This window comes from Nothobranchius furzeri, chromosome 14 (assembly GCF_043380555.1).
Source record: "Nothobranchius furzeri strain GRZ-AD chromosome 14, NfurGRZ-RIMD1, whole genome shotgun sequence".
NCBI classification, from domain to species: Eukaryota; Metazoa; Chordata; class Actinopteri; order Cyprinodontiformes; family Nothobranchiidae; genus Nothobranchius; species Nothobranchius furzeri.
Genome location: NC_091754.1, coordinates 26,753,632 through 26,767,318, shown reverse-complemented (window position 1 = coordinate 26,767,318; position 13,687 = coordinate 26,753,632). Strand labels below are relative to the sequence as shown.

Genomic DNA, 13,687 nt, shown 5'->3' with positions numbered 1-13,687 from the left:
AGTTCACAGAGCACTCAAACAGTTTTTAGTGTTCATTTGAAAATAAATGAGACCGCAGATGTTTATTGTGGAATAAAGCAGCATGTTATTTTGGGGGGGTTTATGAAAGCATTTTTGGAGATCTGCTCCTTTTTTCTCCCTGATGAATATTTCACACGGGCCCTGTTACATAACTAACCTTGAGGAGGTTGCAGCGTCATGGCGCATCCTGTGGGAGGCCATGAATCAACTGCGCTTCTTTACCCAGTTTGATGCTCTAAATGAAAACAGCCATAGAGGTGACTCAAATTTCTCGGGTTTATTTGTGTTCAGATATATAAAAAAAGGTACAAAAGAATACCAGATTTAGTAAAAGGTGAAGTAAATTAGTGTTGGACTGAAAAATGAGGTTGATTTTAAGGCTCGTTTGAGGCAAAAGACAGATTGTAAACACTAAATTATAAGTTTTAGATGTTATATTTAAAATGAAATGAAGATTATAATTTACATCTGTGCATAAAGTGGACAGTGCTGTCAATGAACTTGTTGACATATTCCTGACCTGCATCCACCATATCTGCGCATATCTCAGTCACTTTTCGCATGTAGGCGTCAGCGTGCAAAGAACGTTTAGTGGGAAACACTTGGATCATTGAGGTCATTTCTGTAGTGTCCAGCAGCAGCGGCAGGATGAGGAGTGACATCGGCAGCGTGATCAGGAATAAAACGATCCATCTGCGCACCGTGATCCATGCGGATCGCGTTCTGGAACCACTCTCACACGGGACTGAGATCTTGTCCACTTCACTGAGCCTGAGAGAATCCCACCTTTTCACGTCAAACTCGCTCACAAGTGGCCCGACGTCCATGTCTTTGCGTGAGGGCAGGGGAGTCTCCTTGAGGACTTTCATTTTCTCTCGGAACTCTTGCATCTGCTGCAGAAAGCACAGGGGTTCGGATGCGCTCCTGAAGGATTCGATGATGCTGAGCGCACCTCTCTGCTCCTCCAGCGCTGCGCTCAGCTTGGTGATCTCCGGGTCGTACGCCTGCATCACCACCAACTTCAGGGTTTCAAAATCGGACAGGATCTCGCTCTTTTTGCACTCGAGGGAACTGATGAGTTTATCAAAATAGTCTGCCACTTTCTCTGCGTCCTTGGTGATGGACCGGAGCGCCTTTTTCTTACTTGCTTGTAGTGTCTCCAGACAGGACAGCATGTCCGCGCTCCTCCAGCTCTTCACCTCATGCTGCAGCTCTCCAAATGCCTTCTTCTCTTGCTCATAAGCATCATCCAGGGAGCAGAATCCGTGCCCTTTATGCTCATCCGTCGTTGCGCAAAAGCCACAAATGAGCCTCAAATCAGTTGCGCAGAACATATTCAGGGGCTGGTCACAGTGTTGTTTACAAACCTTCATTTTTGGCATCACCTTTATTTTGCTGAACTTGTCAACTATTCCGCGCAGAGAATAGTTGATCTGCAGGCTATTTGCGCCGTTGTGGGGGGTTTCTTTGCGGCATGTGGGGCATTTGATGGGAATTCTGAAAGCTGGTCCCCTGATTCCTTCCAAGAGTCCATCCAGGCATTTCTTGCAGAAGCTGTGTGAGCACAGCAACACCCGCGGGTCCTCGAAGAGTCCACAGCAAACCGGACAGGTCAGCTCCTCTTCCAGCTGCTCCATGACGTCCTGTAAACACATCACCGGCGCGTCAAATACAGACCTAGACAGTCAGATTCAATAATCACTCACACTCACATGGATGCCATGCCACTTCGTAAGCCACAAAATTATTATCAAAAACACAGCAGCATCGCAAACGATACATATTTTGAATGGCAATCATGTTCCGGCTGAAGCATTTCCCTCCTGAAAGTGAAACTGACTTGCATCGCGGTGCCTGCGTAAAACCCAGGCATGAGCGCTGACAACGACTCCGTTTGCGCATTTATGGCTGAGCGACATCCTGTTTAGGGATCTGCTACCCTTTATCGCTTGGAAAGGTTTTTAGAAAGGTCAAGTCACCAAATCAGAAAATGGAAAGTCCTAAAAATGTGTTTCTCAGTAGACAGAGCTGACTGAGCCCTTAAATCAAACGACGCGTCTCCCTCGCTCTAATCCAGTGCGGTAAATTATCAACAATCAGCTCGCTCCTTGTTGGCAAGGCACCGAAAGCAGGGCTTATGACAGATTTTGCAAGCGCATAGTAACATGCAACTACTGGACCAAAAGAATCGCTCACCAGCTGCTGAGACGCTCAGTGCAACGCAATCATGGCGCTTGTTGCTGTGCAGACTTCGCCCTTTCCGGGTATGCGGTTAACCATTTCAGGCGCACATTAAAATGTGAAATATTGCGTTTCCCTTCTATTTGTGCGCACACGAGACATCCATCGTGGTGTGTGTCGATTTTCACATCGCGTATGTGTGTTTCTGATCATTTGGCAGCTTCTTTGTTGAGTACTTGAGTGTTTTCGTTTTTGGTCGCTGTAGGGTAATTCGCAGAGGATCCCTGGCAGTCGGATGGGGGAGGGGCTGTTGCTATGCAAAACGTTACAGCGTGAAAAACTGTCAAGTAGGTTATGGTTCCAGCCTGGCATCCACTTTTTTAACTTTGGACTACTTTATGTGTTAGTAATCATCAAAATATGCAACTGTGTGCACTTACAGCTGCAATAACTGGGATGATAAATAACACCAGTCAGCGCCGCGCTGAGCAAACGTAAAAGGTACTCCTCGGTTCAGCAACAGAAGCTGATCAGTGTGCTGTCATGGGCTGATTTATTACAGTTAGAACGCCAAATCTAAACTCCGATTCCCACATATTCAACTTTTAGCACATTCTGTGTTATGTAACATCAATACTCAATAGTTACTTAGTCACGTGGAAAAATGTTGACCTTGATTTTCTTCCCTTGTTTCCATGCCATCAGGAGCAACTGCCTATCTTAGCAGCTGTGATTGGATACCGTGAGGCAGCAAGGCACACTTGTAGTTCTGACTATTTCCGCTAGGAGCCGGTGTTGTATAACGGCGGATCTTTTCATGCTGTGACCGCCTGTGCTCTTTGGTTTTCTGGGTTCGTTTCCGGATGTTTGGCTAGTGTGGAAGCAAGAATGGCTGCGATGTTTACGTGTTGTTTTGGCTGCTGCGGAGAAGGCGGTTCGGGGCATGTTCCCCTCAAAGAGATGCCCACTGTTCAGTTAGACACTCATCACATGGGTAAGGAAGGTTTTATGAGCTGCAAGGACCTTATACAGACGCAGTTTGATATCTAAACGTATCTTAATAGCGCGTCAATCCCGCTGCTAAAATGAGCTAGCAAAAATGCTATTGATGTTCTTCGATTGTAGTCTTGTTGGTTTCAAATGCTTACTTTTAGCCCCACTGAGACAAAATAATATAATTAATTTGGCACAAAAGCTTACAAGATGTATTCGTTTTGTCTTTGTTAATTTTATTTTGTAGTACAATTAACGAGACGTGGTTACAGTCGAGAAAAAATAACCTCTTACAGATTTCTTCAGCTTTTGCATTTTGATTAAGATCAACACACAGATTTCAACATCAAATAAACATAACCTAACTAAATACGTGTTTTGTGTGTGTTTTTAAGTTATTACCAATTTTTTAAAATATTAAGCGCGATTAATCACATTATTTATAAGAGCTTCAGTTTCGCTAGCCACACCCAGTCCAGATTACTATCAGATAGGTGAAAATAAGAAACCACTTGTATATGTATATATAACCTACCTGACAACACAAGAGGGGTTAAAACATCTATAAAAATTTAAAAAGAAAAGGATTTTAAGAGCAGAAAAACCTCAAACATTCTTTTGTCGTGATTACTATCACAGTTCATGACTCCACTTTGGCCTCCATGGCAGAAATCCTTGCTGACCAAAAAGTACACTAAGGCCTTTCTTGCATTTAACAAAAAAGTCTAGGTAATCTCAAGGATATTTGGGAAATGTGTCATTGGATTGATGAGATAAAAGTGGAACCTTCTGCAAAGTGTGTGTCCTGTATCAGATGTGAAACTAACACTACATTTTTAGTAACAGTTAAAGTAACTCTTGTGTTTGACTGTAGCTACATCATAGCAACAGTCAAACATGGTGGTGGGAGTGTAGTGGTTTGGGGCTGCTTCAGGACCTGGAACCATGAATTCAGCTGTAGCTGAAGATCCTGTTAGATAATATTTTACCTTTGACCCTAAACAGCTGGAAACCCCTCCAATGTGGCAAAATTTAAACAATATTGTAAAAAAATTGGGGCAAAACTGAGAGACTCAGTACCAAGGGGGAATAGATTTTTCCTCACACAGCCAGGTTGGATTAGCCTAGTGAACTAGACCAAATTCTTGCTTTGCAAAGTTTTTAAATAATACATTTATTTAGTCTGGCTTGCCAGGCTAAGGTTGGATAGCATTTTCTGCTTAATAATTAAATGAATAAATCATTTAAAAACAACATTTTGGATGTGCATACATTGAAATTTGTTTGATCTAAAGTGTGGCATAAACTAATTTGAAAAAATCTGAAATATATCACAGAAGTGTATCTCAGACTTAAAATAAATAAGTTCTACAGGTCAAAAAGTTAAACTATTTCAGGTTTAACATTTAACAACATAGATTACACATTTAGATAAATAAACCCACTTTTGGATGGGGCTCCAGGAGAATGGACATCAGTCAGCATTACATTACCAACTTATTCATTAGTTAACTTAAAGCTTCTTTCTGGAGTGTTTCTCTTATCCGATGGCACCATCTAGTGGCTGACAAGCATATCTCACAAAAAATCTGTTGCTCTGTTTGTTTAAGATGGCGACTTCATCTTTCTGTTTATAAATGTGCTTCTGTAGCCGACAAACAGCTAAAATGCGCTGTTTTACGAGTATTATTCTCATGTCATGTTGTGTTCTCATATATTTATATTTTAGAGACTTGTCTGTAAAAAGTTCATCAACTCTGCATCAGCTGAAGTAATCCTTAAATTTGAAGCAAGTAAGCGGTAGTCTAACACTATTGGTTAGTTCTGGTTGGTGCTCAGTTTTGCACTGAGTTCTGCGAGGCAGGGGGCGTGCTTAGCACACACCAAAAAAATGGCGTATCGCTTACATTTGATCACAGTACATGATAAGATAATCACTTTTACGGATTTCTGAAAAATCATACATCATTTCTGAAATTAAAGCAGCTTTAATAAAAATAAGCTTTAAAACATAAACTAATTATTTTTTATGATTTTCTTACAGGCACTGATGTTGTGATTGTAAAGAGCGGCCGGAGGATATGTGGCACTGGGGGTTGCCTTGCCAATGCTCCGTTGCACCAGAACAAAAGTTATTTTGAGTTTAAGATCCAGTCCAGCGGTAAGTGCTTGATTTTCACCATCTACAGCCTTCCTGCATCTAAAATTTTTTTTTTTTTTTGTCTAATTGAAACTCTTCTTTGTTCTCTGATTATTTTAACCGTCCCACTTTGTTATTTGGGGTCAGATGGACCCCTGGTGTATTTTTTTTTTTATTTAAAATTGTTTTGAGGGGTGCGTCTCTTCACCCCTGCCAACGGATAAACTTTAAACCCTGTTTAACCACCCCCTGTACTGGCAGGGTCACTTGATAGGACAGTGGAAGGGTTAAAGAGCTCCGTCCCTCAGCGCTACTCCATGGGGGGGGGGGGGGGGGATGCGCACGTTCCGCTGCTGTTTCTCACCAGTATCAGCTGATGGAGGGCTTTAGTTTCGTTGCGCCGTTCGTATCAGCAGACACGGTAGGGGAGGGGGCGGGGCATGACGCTTAGCATGATAGGTGGCCAAGCAAAGCTTGGCGGGCCGCCAGGCTTATAAAGCGCTCAGGGAAACCCTGAGTATCAGTTCGATAAATAAAACCGGGCCGATATTTACAACCAATATTTTTTCAATCTCATCTCCATTTGTTTGCCTGTTTCAGAGGGTGAGGGGGGTGATGTGTAATTGTTTAGTCATGTGAAGAGTGAATGAAATCATCTCAGAACTGTAAATTTGTGTGTTGTGTGTACATATCGTAAATTCAGCTTTAATGATTTTCATTCTATACAAAATCTGCTGATTTTAGAAGCATTAATGTCAGCATATCGATATCGGCAAATATCGGTATCGGCCATGACAATGATCTTGTCAGATATCGTATTTGCCCAAAAATTTCATTTCAGTGTATCACTACTACAAACTCCAGCTTGTCCAGACATCGAGTCCACGGGTTTCCAATTCAGAAAAATGGATGTGATGGGAGTTCAACATCCCTCCCTTCCTCCAGAAAAGGATGGGCAGCTTTTAAAAATTCCTAACGGGCCATGGAAGCTGGTTTCTGGGTCGTATTCAGATCAGAACCACCTGTGCCTAGTTCCAGAACGGAATGAAAGGCGTCTCTGTCCCTCTCTAAAGCGCTGAGCTACGTTACGTAAACGGCTCTTGGAGAGTTCAGACGCTTTTTTTCCTCCTCTCCTTCCCATCTTATCCCAAGGCTCTTTGTCTGTCTTTGGGTGCACGGCGCTTCTGCATTTTTTCAGGAAAAATGGAAATTATTAAAATGGACCTGGTCAGTTGGTCTCTCAATGCGACTGACAAAATTTTTTCAACGATGAGAACGGGAGAAGGGGCTCCCGGTTGCCCCTCTGGGACAGAGCCAGCTGGGCATATCATGGACTCCTGGAAACAGTGGAACCTGATCTGCTTATCTCAAATGTCTGTAGAGGATTCTGAAGACGTCTGGATATTCGTGGTGTTGGTGTCAGGTTTCGTGCTGTTTGGCCTGAGCGGTTACCTGGCTTACCGGAAAATTAACGAGCTGTCGAGGAATATTGGCTCTTTCCCGGAGCTCAGGGATGGATTACACCAGGTTTTGAATGCACAGACTCATATAATTGTCGAGATGAGTCCTAAGCTTGGAACTTTGGCTTAGATTCAGACTCTGGCACAGAAGGTTGATGCCGTCAAGGATAGAGTTGACGGATCAGCACGGATTGGGATAGATTAATCTACGCCATTATTGGATTCAGAGGGGTTGGAGATCAACAGAACTTTAAGACAGAGAGGAAATTATCTCTGTCTGGCCCCAAAACAAGTTCTTATTTGAATCTGGTGCCCTTGAGCCTGTGAGGCTGAAGTGATTACTCCCCCTCAGAAGAAATGTGGAATGCTGCCGTCGCCATGGTAACTGTGCCTCCTTATCCCTGCCTGGGCGGGACTGCGACCGATGATGGCTGTGGAATCGTTTCCAGGAGTCACTGTGCTCTCTAAACCCAACTACCTCCCTCCCCTGTCCAAACGGAGGTGACGAGCGCTGCTTATCGCGGCTGCATGCACTGATGTGAGGAGAGTCCCCAACCCTACCTCCCCACCTAGTGGACACTTATGATGTGTAATGTCTTAAGTCTGTTGCTTTTCTGTCTGAGGTGTTCTTTGCATAGCAAAACTGCCCTCCCTGTGGAGGGTAACTCTGAAGTGCCTTTTCTTTCCTCCACCTGAACCAATCCTCATGTAAACCTCTCTGATCTCTATTAAGGTAGCGCGACTCGGGTTGCGAATGACCACAGTCACCAATTCTTGTCATGTGTCTTTGCCTATGTACAGGTGCTGGCCAGTAAATTAGAATATCATCAAAAGGTTGAAAATATTTCAGTAATTCCATTCAAAACGTGAAACTTGTACATTATATTCATGCAATGCACACAGACCAATGTATTTCCGATGTTTATTACGTTTAATTTTGATATTTATAGGTGACAACCAATGAAAACATCAAATCTGGTATCTCAGAAAATTAGAATATTCTAAAGGCCAATGAAAAAATGTTTGTTTCTCTAATGTTGGCCAACTGAAAAGAATGAACATGAAAAGAATGTGCATGTATAGCACTCAATACTTAGTCGGGGCTCCTTTTGCCTCAATAACTGCAGTAATGCGGCGTGGCATGGACTCGATCAGTCTGTGGCACTGCTCAGGTGTTATGAGAGCCCAGGTTGCTCTGATAGTCGTCTTCAGCTCCTCTGCATTGTTGGGTCTAGCGTATTGCATCCTCCGCTTCACAATACCCCATAGATTTTCTATGGGGTTAAGGTCAGGCGAGTTTGCTGGCCAATCAAGGACAGGGATACCATGGTCCTTGAACCAGGTGCTGGTGGTTTTGGCACTGTGTGCAGGTGCCAAGTCCTGTTGAAAGGTGAAGTCTGCATCCCCATAAAGTTGGTCAGCAGCAGGAAGCATGAAGTGCTCTAAAACTTCCTGGTAGACGGCTGCATTGACCCTGGACCTCAGGAAACAGAGTGGGCCAACACCGGCAGATGACATGGCACCCCACACCATCACTGACGGTGGAAACTTTACACTGGACCTCATGCAACGTGGATTCTGTGCTTCTCCGCTCTTCCTCCAGACTCTGGGTCCTTGATTTCCAAAGGAAATGCAGAACTTGCTTTCATCAGAAAACATAACTTTGGACCACTCAGCATCAGTCCAGTCCTTTTTGTCCTTGGCCCAGGCGAGACGCTTCTTGCGCTGTTTCTTGTTCAAGAGTGGCTTGACACACGGAATGCGACACCTGAATCCCATGTCTTTCATGAGTCTCCTCGTGGTGGTTCTTGAAGCGCTGACTCCAGCTGCAGTCCACTCTTTGTGGATCTCCCCCACATTTTTGAATGGGTTTGTCGTCACAATTCTCTGCAGGGTGCGGTTATCCCTAGAGCTTGTACACTTTTTTTCTACCACATTTTTTCCGTCCCTTCGCCTGTCTGTTAATGTGCTTGGACACAGAGCTCTGCGAACAGCCAGCTTCTTTAGCAATCACCTTTTGTGTCTTGCCCTCCTTGTGCAAGGTGTCAATGATTGTCTTTTGGACAGCTGTTAAGTCAGAAGTCTTCCCCATGATTGTGGTGCCTTCAAAACAAGACTGAGGGACCTTTTAAAGGCCTTTGCAGGTGTTTTGAGTAAATCAGCTGATTAGAGTGGCAGCAGGTGTCTTCTATATTCAGCCTTTTCAGAATATTCTAATTTTTTGAGATACCAAATTTGGAGTTTTCATTAGTTGTCACTTATGAATATCAAATTTAAATGTAATGAACATTGGAAATACATTGGTCTGTGTGCATTGCATGAATATAATGTACAAGTTTCACGTTTTGAATGGAATTACTGAAATATTTTCAACCTTTTGATGATATTCTAATTTACTGGCCAGCACCTGTATGTCTGATCTCAGAATTGTGTGTACTGAAACTAATTTCCCTCTGGGATTAATAAAGTTTCTTTGAATTAGAATTTTAATGAATGAGTAGGAAACAGCTGAAAAAGCTCATTATTGTTTATTATTGTCAAGAATCCATATTATTTTAACTGACCAATAGTATTTTTAATTCACTGGTACATGACAGTAATCTGTACAATATTGTGATGTTAGCACACAAGTTTGAGCTAGCTATCTAGCTAGCATCGTTCACCCACCGGGACACCTGCTCTGTCTACTGATTCTCCTGACAGCACAACTTGTTCTCTTTTCTTTGTCCATCGTTTCTCCCTCTGGCTTGTCTCTGCTCTCTGGGGCAAGCAGCAGGCTCGTGACTGTATGGTTGTGGTCCATCATGAGTATAATTATAAACATTTAAAGTTTCCTCTGTGTCAGAGCCAGCATTTTTCTCTGGATCAAGCTAATCTGTTTCTCCAAACATTGGTTCAAGGGAGACTCTAACCTGCAATTTGCATTTTAATGTTACATTCAGACAAAATGAGTTTGAGTTCTGGATCCTGATGCAATTTGATGATTGCGTTCAAAAAAGTGACTCAAACTTTGATACATTTGTTTTGTTTTATGTTTAGGTGTTTGGGGAATTGGTGTGGCCACTCAGAAAGTGAATCTTAACCAAGTGCCTTTGGGCAGAGACGCCAACAGCCTGGTTCTGAGGCATGATGGGTCTGTCTACCACAATAACGAAGAGAAGAACCGGCTACCTGCAAACAGCCTTCCACAGGAGGGCGACATTGTGGTAGGAGATGCTTGTACCTTCACATCAAAGCTGTGGTCTGTTATATGAAGTACTTTTAAACAGTTTTCCTATGAATCTGTGGCTGGGTAATGACGTAATGATTTAAAGATTTATGAGCTGTTGCTGATGTGTTCCTGCGTTTTGCTAAAGTTGTTTGAAAACTTTAAAGTAACTCAAGACTTTAGCTTGACACTAATGGTAGGATAATGCCGATTTAAGATGAAAGTATTTATCTTCTTTTCTAAAGATTTCTGCATTTTAGAGGAATTTTACTATGAAAAGATTCAGCTGATTTCATTACTGACTTCTTCTGTTTTCACCAGGGCATGACATATGACCACGTGGAGCTGAACTTATATCTTAATGGGAAGAACATGCATTGTCCTGCGTCAGGGATCCGAGGCACCGTGTACCCCGTTGTTTACGGTGAGTTTGTGTTCCTTTACTAAAAAGTCAACTAATGTTTGTTATCTGCAGGATCACATTTACCAGTATTACTTTAATTGTAGTACAGATAAGCCTAATTATTTAGTTTTTGCTTCTACCATGCAGCTGGTTGGTATTTAAATGAGTAGTGTCAACATTTATGTATTTTAGAGGTAATTAGTTGTATCTGAATTGGATAATATTGAATGTATCTAAATCATTCAATTTTTTCCTATATTCATAAAAATGCTGATTAAAAAACAAATCGGGCACCTGTGTGGCCAACTGCCGCCACGACTAGACTGAAGAAATGACCCGAAGGACCCCAACACCGTTTTTTTTAATGTTTTGAATTTGTTTTATATTTGAAGTTCAATAAATATTGAGATTTATTGACCTATTTAATTTATTTTTCACACAGTGAGTGTTCAGTTGTCTTTCACAATCAGTGTGCTGCTAAACCGTATGAATATTGGCCTAATAACTGGCTTTAGATATCGGCCATCAGCCTTAAAATACCCTTATCGGTCGGCCTTTACTCTGAATTCCTTCAGATGACAAACGTGCTCTTCTCGTAGCAGTTACATTTTATTCCACAAGAGGGCAGTATGTGGCTGTGAGAGGAAAACATTAATTAGATGAAATGATGCAGCTGATATTAGGGCTGCTCGATTATGGCAAAAAAAATCACGATTATTGTGACTGAAATTGAGATCTCGATTATTTAAGACAATTTTTCAATTTATGCTGATTTTATTTGTTTTTATTCAGTCATAAAACTGACTGACAATCGGGACAAAATTAAATAAGAAACGAGATGATCACTAAAATAACTCCTGATTATCAGTATAAAAAGACCAATATAATTATAGCTCATAGTCTATGACCCAAGGGCTATAAACCTTGGTTTAACTCATTTAAGTCTAACCAGTACAGACCCAAATACCAATATCTTGCAAATACTGACAGCAAGAATTATACAGTGGCATTTATAACAAATAAATTGATGTTCACAAAATGTTGCGTAACATTTATTTAGTCGTGTGAAGGTGCTGTAGGAGAGTGCACTAGCACCGTGTCCTCAGAGAGATTAGTTATTAGTTATCAGTGAGGAACTTATTTCTACCTTATTGATAAATATTTATTTACAAGTCCATCAGTTAATGTAATAATTGTCCCAACCACAGCTGCACCCCCCACCCCAGTCTCACAGCAATCAGGGGCAAGCTGCACATGTGGTTAGCGCGCCGCACATTTAGCCGTTTTTAGCGGCTCAGGAGTCCGCAGGTGCGGTGTGTGTGTCACTCACTCTGGTTAATCCAACAGGGAGCCGGCTCTGAGAGCTGTTTCTGTAGCAACTGACACATCACTACATCATTCCCTTTCCTAATGTCCTGAAGAACGGTCCGGAGCGCAGGCGGAGTGTTTAGCTAACCTGCAGGAAATGTCGACGACAGTTATCCAGAAAGTAGCTAAGGGTTACCAGAGATGTTTCTGAGGTGTTCGCTAGGTACTTTTGAGATTTAAAAAGTCAAGAAGGGGGTCTGAAAAGCTGTTAGAAACAGCGTCAAAGTCGCTAAGTTAGCAACACTGTGGGAGGAGTGCTTCATTTGCAACTCAGGGCAGCGCAAGTGGGAGGAGCAAATAATCGGCTTGTTTTGTTTGTATAATCGTTCAAAACTCAGATCGTATTTGTGATTAAAATTCGATTAATTGCACAGCCCTAGCTGATATAATTATTAAATGGCTTTTACTGAGTTTATTAGTGAAAAATACTTTTTTACATTTCTGTTGGCAAACAAGTATCACATCAGTTCAGAATGTTTTATTTTCTTTTTAATGAAATCGGCTCAAGCAAAGGTAATTCTCACCTATATACTTTTGTTTTTTCTCATGTCAGAAAAGCGTGTTTAGTATTTGGCTGGAAATCGTATTTATTATGATAGAAACCAAAAACTCATCTGTTTAAATCTAAGTGAGTCTACTGTCTAGGAAAAGGAAACGGTTTTATATTTATGGTGCATATTGAGTAGGATATTATAGTGTGTTTCATTCTTTTTAGTGTAAAAACCTTGTGTCAGAGTGTTTTATTGTGTGTTTTGAACCTTTTTATTGTTTCAGTGGACGACAGTGCCATCTTAGACTGCCAGTTTAGTGACTTCTACCACACGCCTCCACAAGGATTTGAGAAGATTCTCTTTGAGCAGCAAATCTTCTGAATGAACACTTCAGCTGCTGATTGTGTTGCTGACCTCCTCTGAGTTTTATCACAATCTGTGACACTACAGTTCGCCCTTGATCAGATATTATCGTTATATGTGGCTTGAGTGTGTTTCATGTCTATCTACCAGTTTCCCTTTTCTTTACTGCTGCTCTGAACCAGGGGGTTGTGAGTTTTACTCCCCTGTTGTTACCATCTGCCCTGGTAGAAAACTGTAAAGAAGTTGCCTTGTGAGTGTGTGGTGATGAAACTACGAACAACTCTCGTTAGCTGCTTACATCACTGTGTGTATATAGATACCAGACAGTGGCTGTAATGGTCAAGTGTTCCCATTTTCAGGATCAGAAGCCATGTTTACTAATTCATTCACTCCCTTGTAACCTGCTAAAGCTTTAGACATCAGCATATATCCTGTATTTATTTCTGTTGATTTCACATTAAAATCGAGGGGACTTTTTTTGGACCAGCAGTTGTTGGGTTAATAAAGGTTGAGTGATAAAAAGCCAGAAGACTAAGGTGTTGTTTGTGTAACGATCTGGGTTTAAACACGGTTTCGTACTAACAGCCGTAGAGCAGTTAACATTCCAGGTGACACTGTGGTCTGATGGTGCTGAATTATGAGCTAGAAAGTGTTAATGAGTTGAGATTTCTTTTCAGATCACCCTTCTAACTAATCCTTCTCATATCCTGTTAATTTATTCAGAAGCTGATGCTAGTTGGGTCTGATTGGACAGATATCTACAGTTGTCACTATGTTGTGTTATTGTGCGATGCGTATCTGCTGCTGAAGTGTGACAGTCAAATATTTCAACTGCTTGTCTTTGCACTAATGTTGTACAGATCCAAATATTGTTGATCCAATAAACATTTGTTTTTGGAGGTGCAACTTTTGGCTCTTATTGTTTTTTTTCTTAATCAAACTTTTCTTTGTATCACTTCCATCCATTTATCCATTTTCATCCACTTACCTGGGGTTGGATTAGCACCCTAAGCAGAGAGGCCCAGACTTCCCTCTCCCCAGCCACTTTGGCCATCTCCT

The 13,687-nt window shown here is 41.7% G+C and overlaps 2 protein-coding genes across 4 annotated transcripts; one reads left to right on the top strand and one right to left on the bottom strand.

Moving 5' to 3' along the window:
• Nucleotides 1–283: 283 nt before the first annotated feature.
• On the bottom strand, nucleotides 284–2,411 carry trim13 (tripartite motif containing 13). 3 transcript variants are annotated; one of them, XM_015966106.3, is made up of 2 exons: nucleotides 2,218–2,411; nucleotides 284–1,664 (listed from the first exon to the last, which is right to left on the bottom strand). In XM_015966106.3, exon 2 carries the CDS (start codon nucleotides 1,656–1,658, stop codon nucleotides 477–479), a length of 1,182 nt encoding a protein of 393 aa, XP_015821592.1. In that variant the 5' UTR covers nucleotides 1,659–1,664; nucleotides 2,218–2,411; the 3' UTR covers nucleotides 284–476. The 3 variants fall into 3 exon arrangements, with proteins under 3 accessions (XP_015821592.1, XP_015821593.1, XP_054602767.1); XM_015966107.3 differs by lacking the exon at nucleotides 2,218–2,411 and adding an exon at nucleotides 1,734–2,207; XM_054746792.2 differs by lacking the exon at nucleotides 2,218–2,411 and adding an exon at nucleotides 1,862–2,207.
• Nucleotides 2,412–2,960: 549 nt separating this feature from the next.
• Nucleotides 2,961–13,534, top strand: spryd7b (SPRY domain containing 7b). The gene is made up of 5 exons (XM_015966108.1): nucleotides 2,961–3,196; nucleotides 5,240–5,356; nucleotides 9,835–10,001; nucleotides 10,325–10,427; nucleotides 12,549–13,534. Exons 1-5 carry the CDS (start codon nucleotides 3,091–3,093, stop codon nucleotides 12,644–12,646), a joined length of 591 nt encoding a protein of 196 aa, XP_015821594.1. The 5' UTR covers nucleotides 2,961–3,090; the 3' UTR covers nucleotides 12,647–13,534.
• Nucleotides 13,535–13,687: the final 153 nt, after the last annotated feature.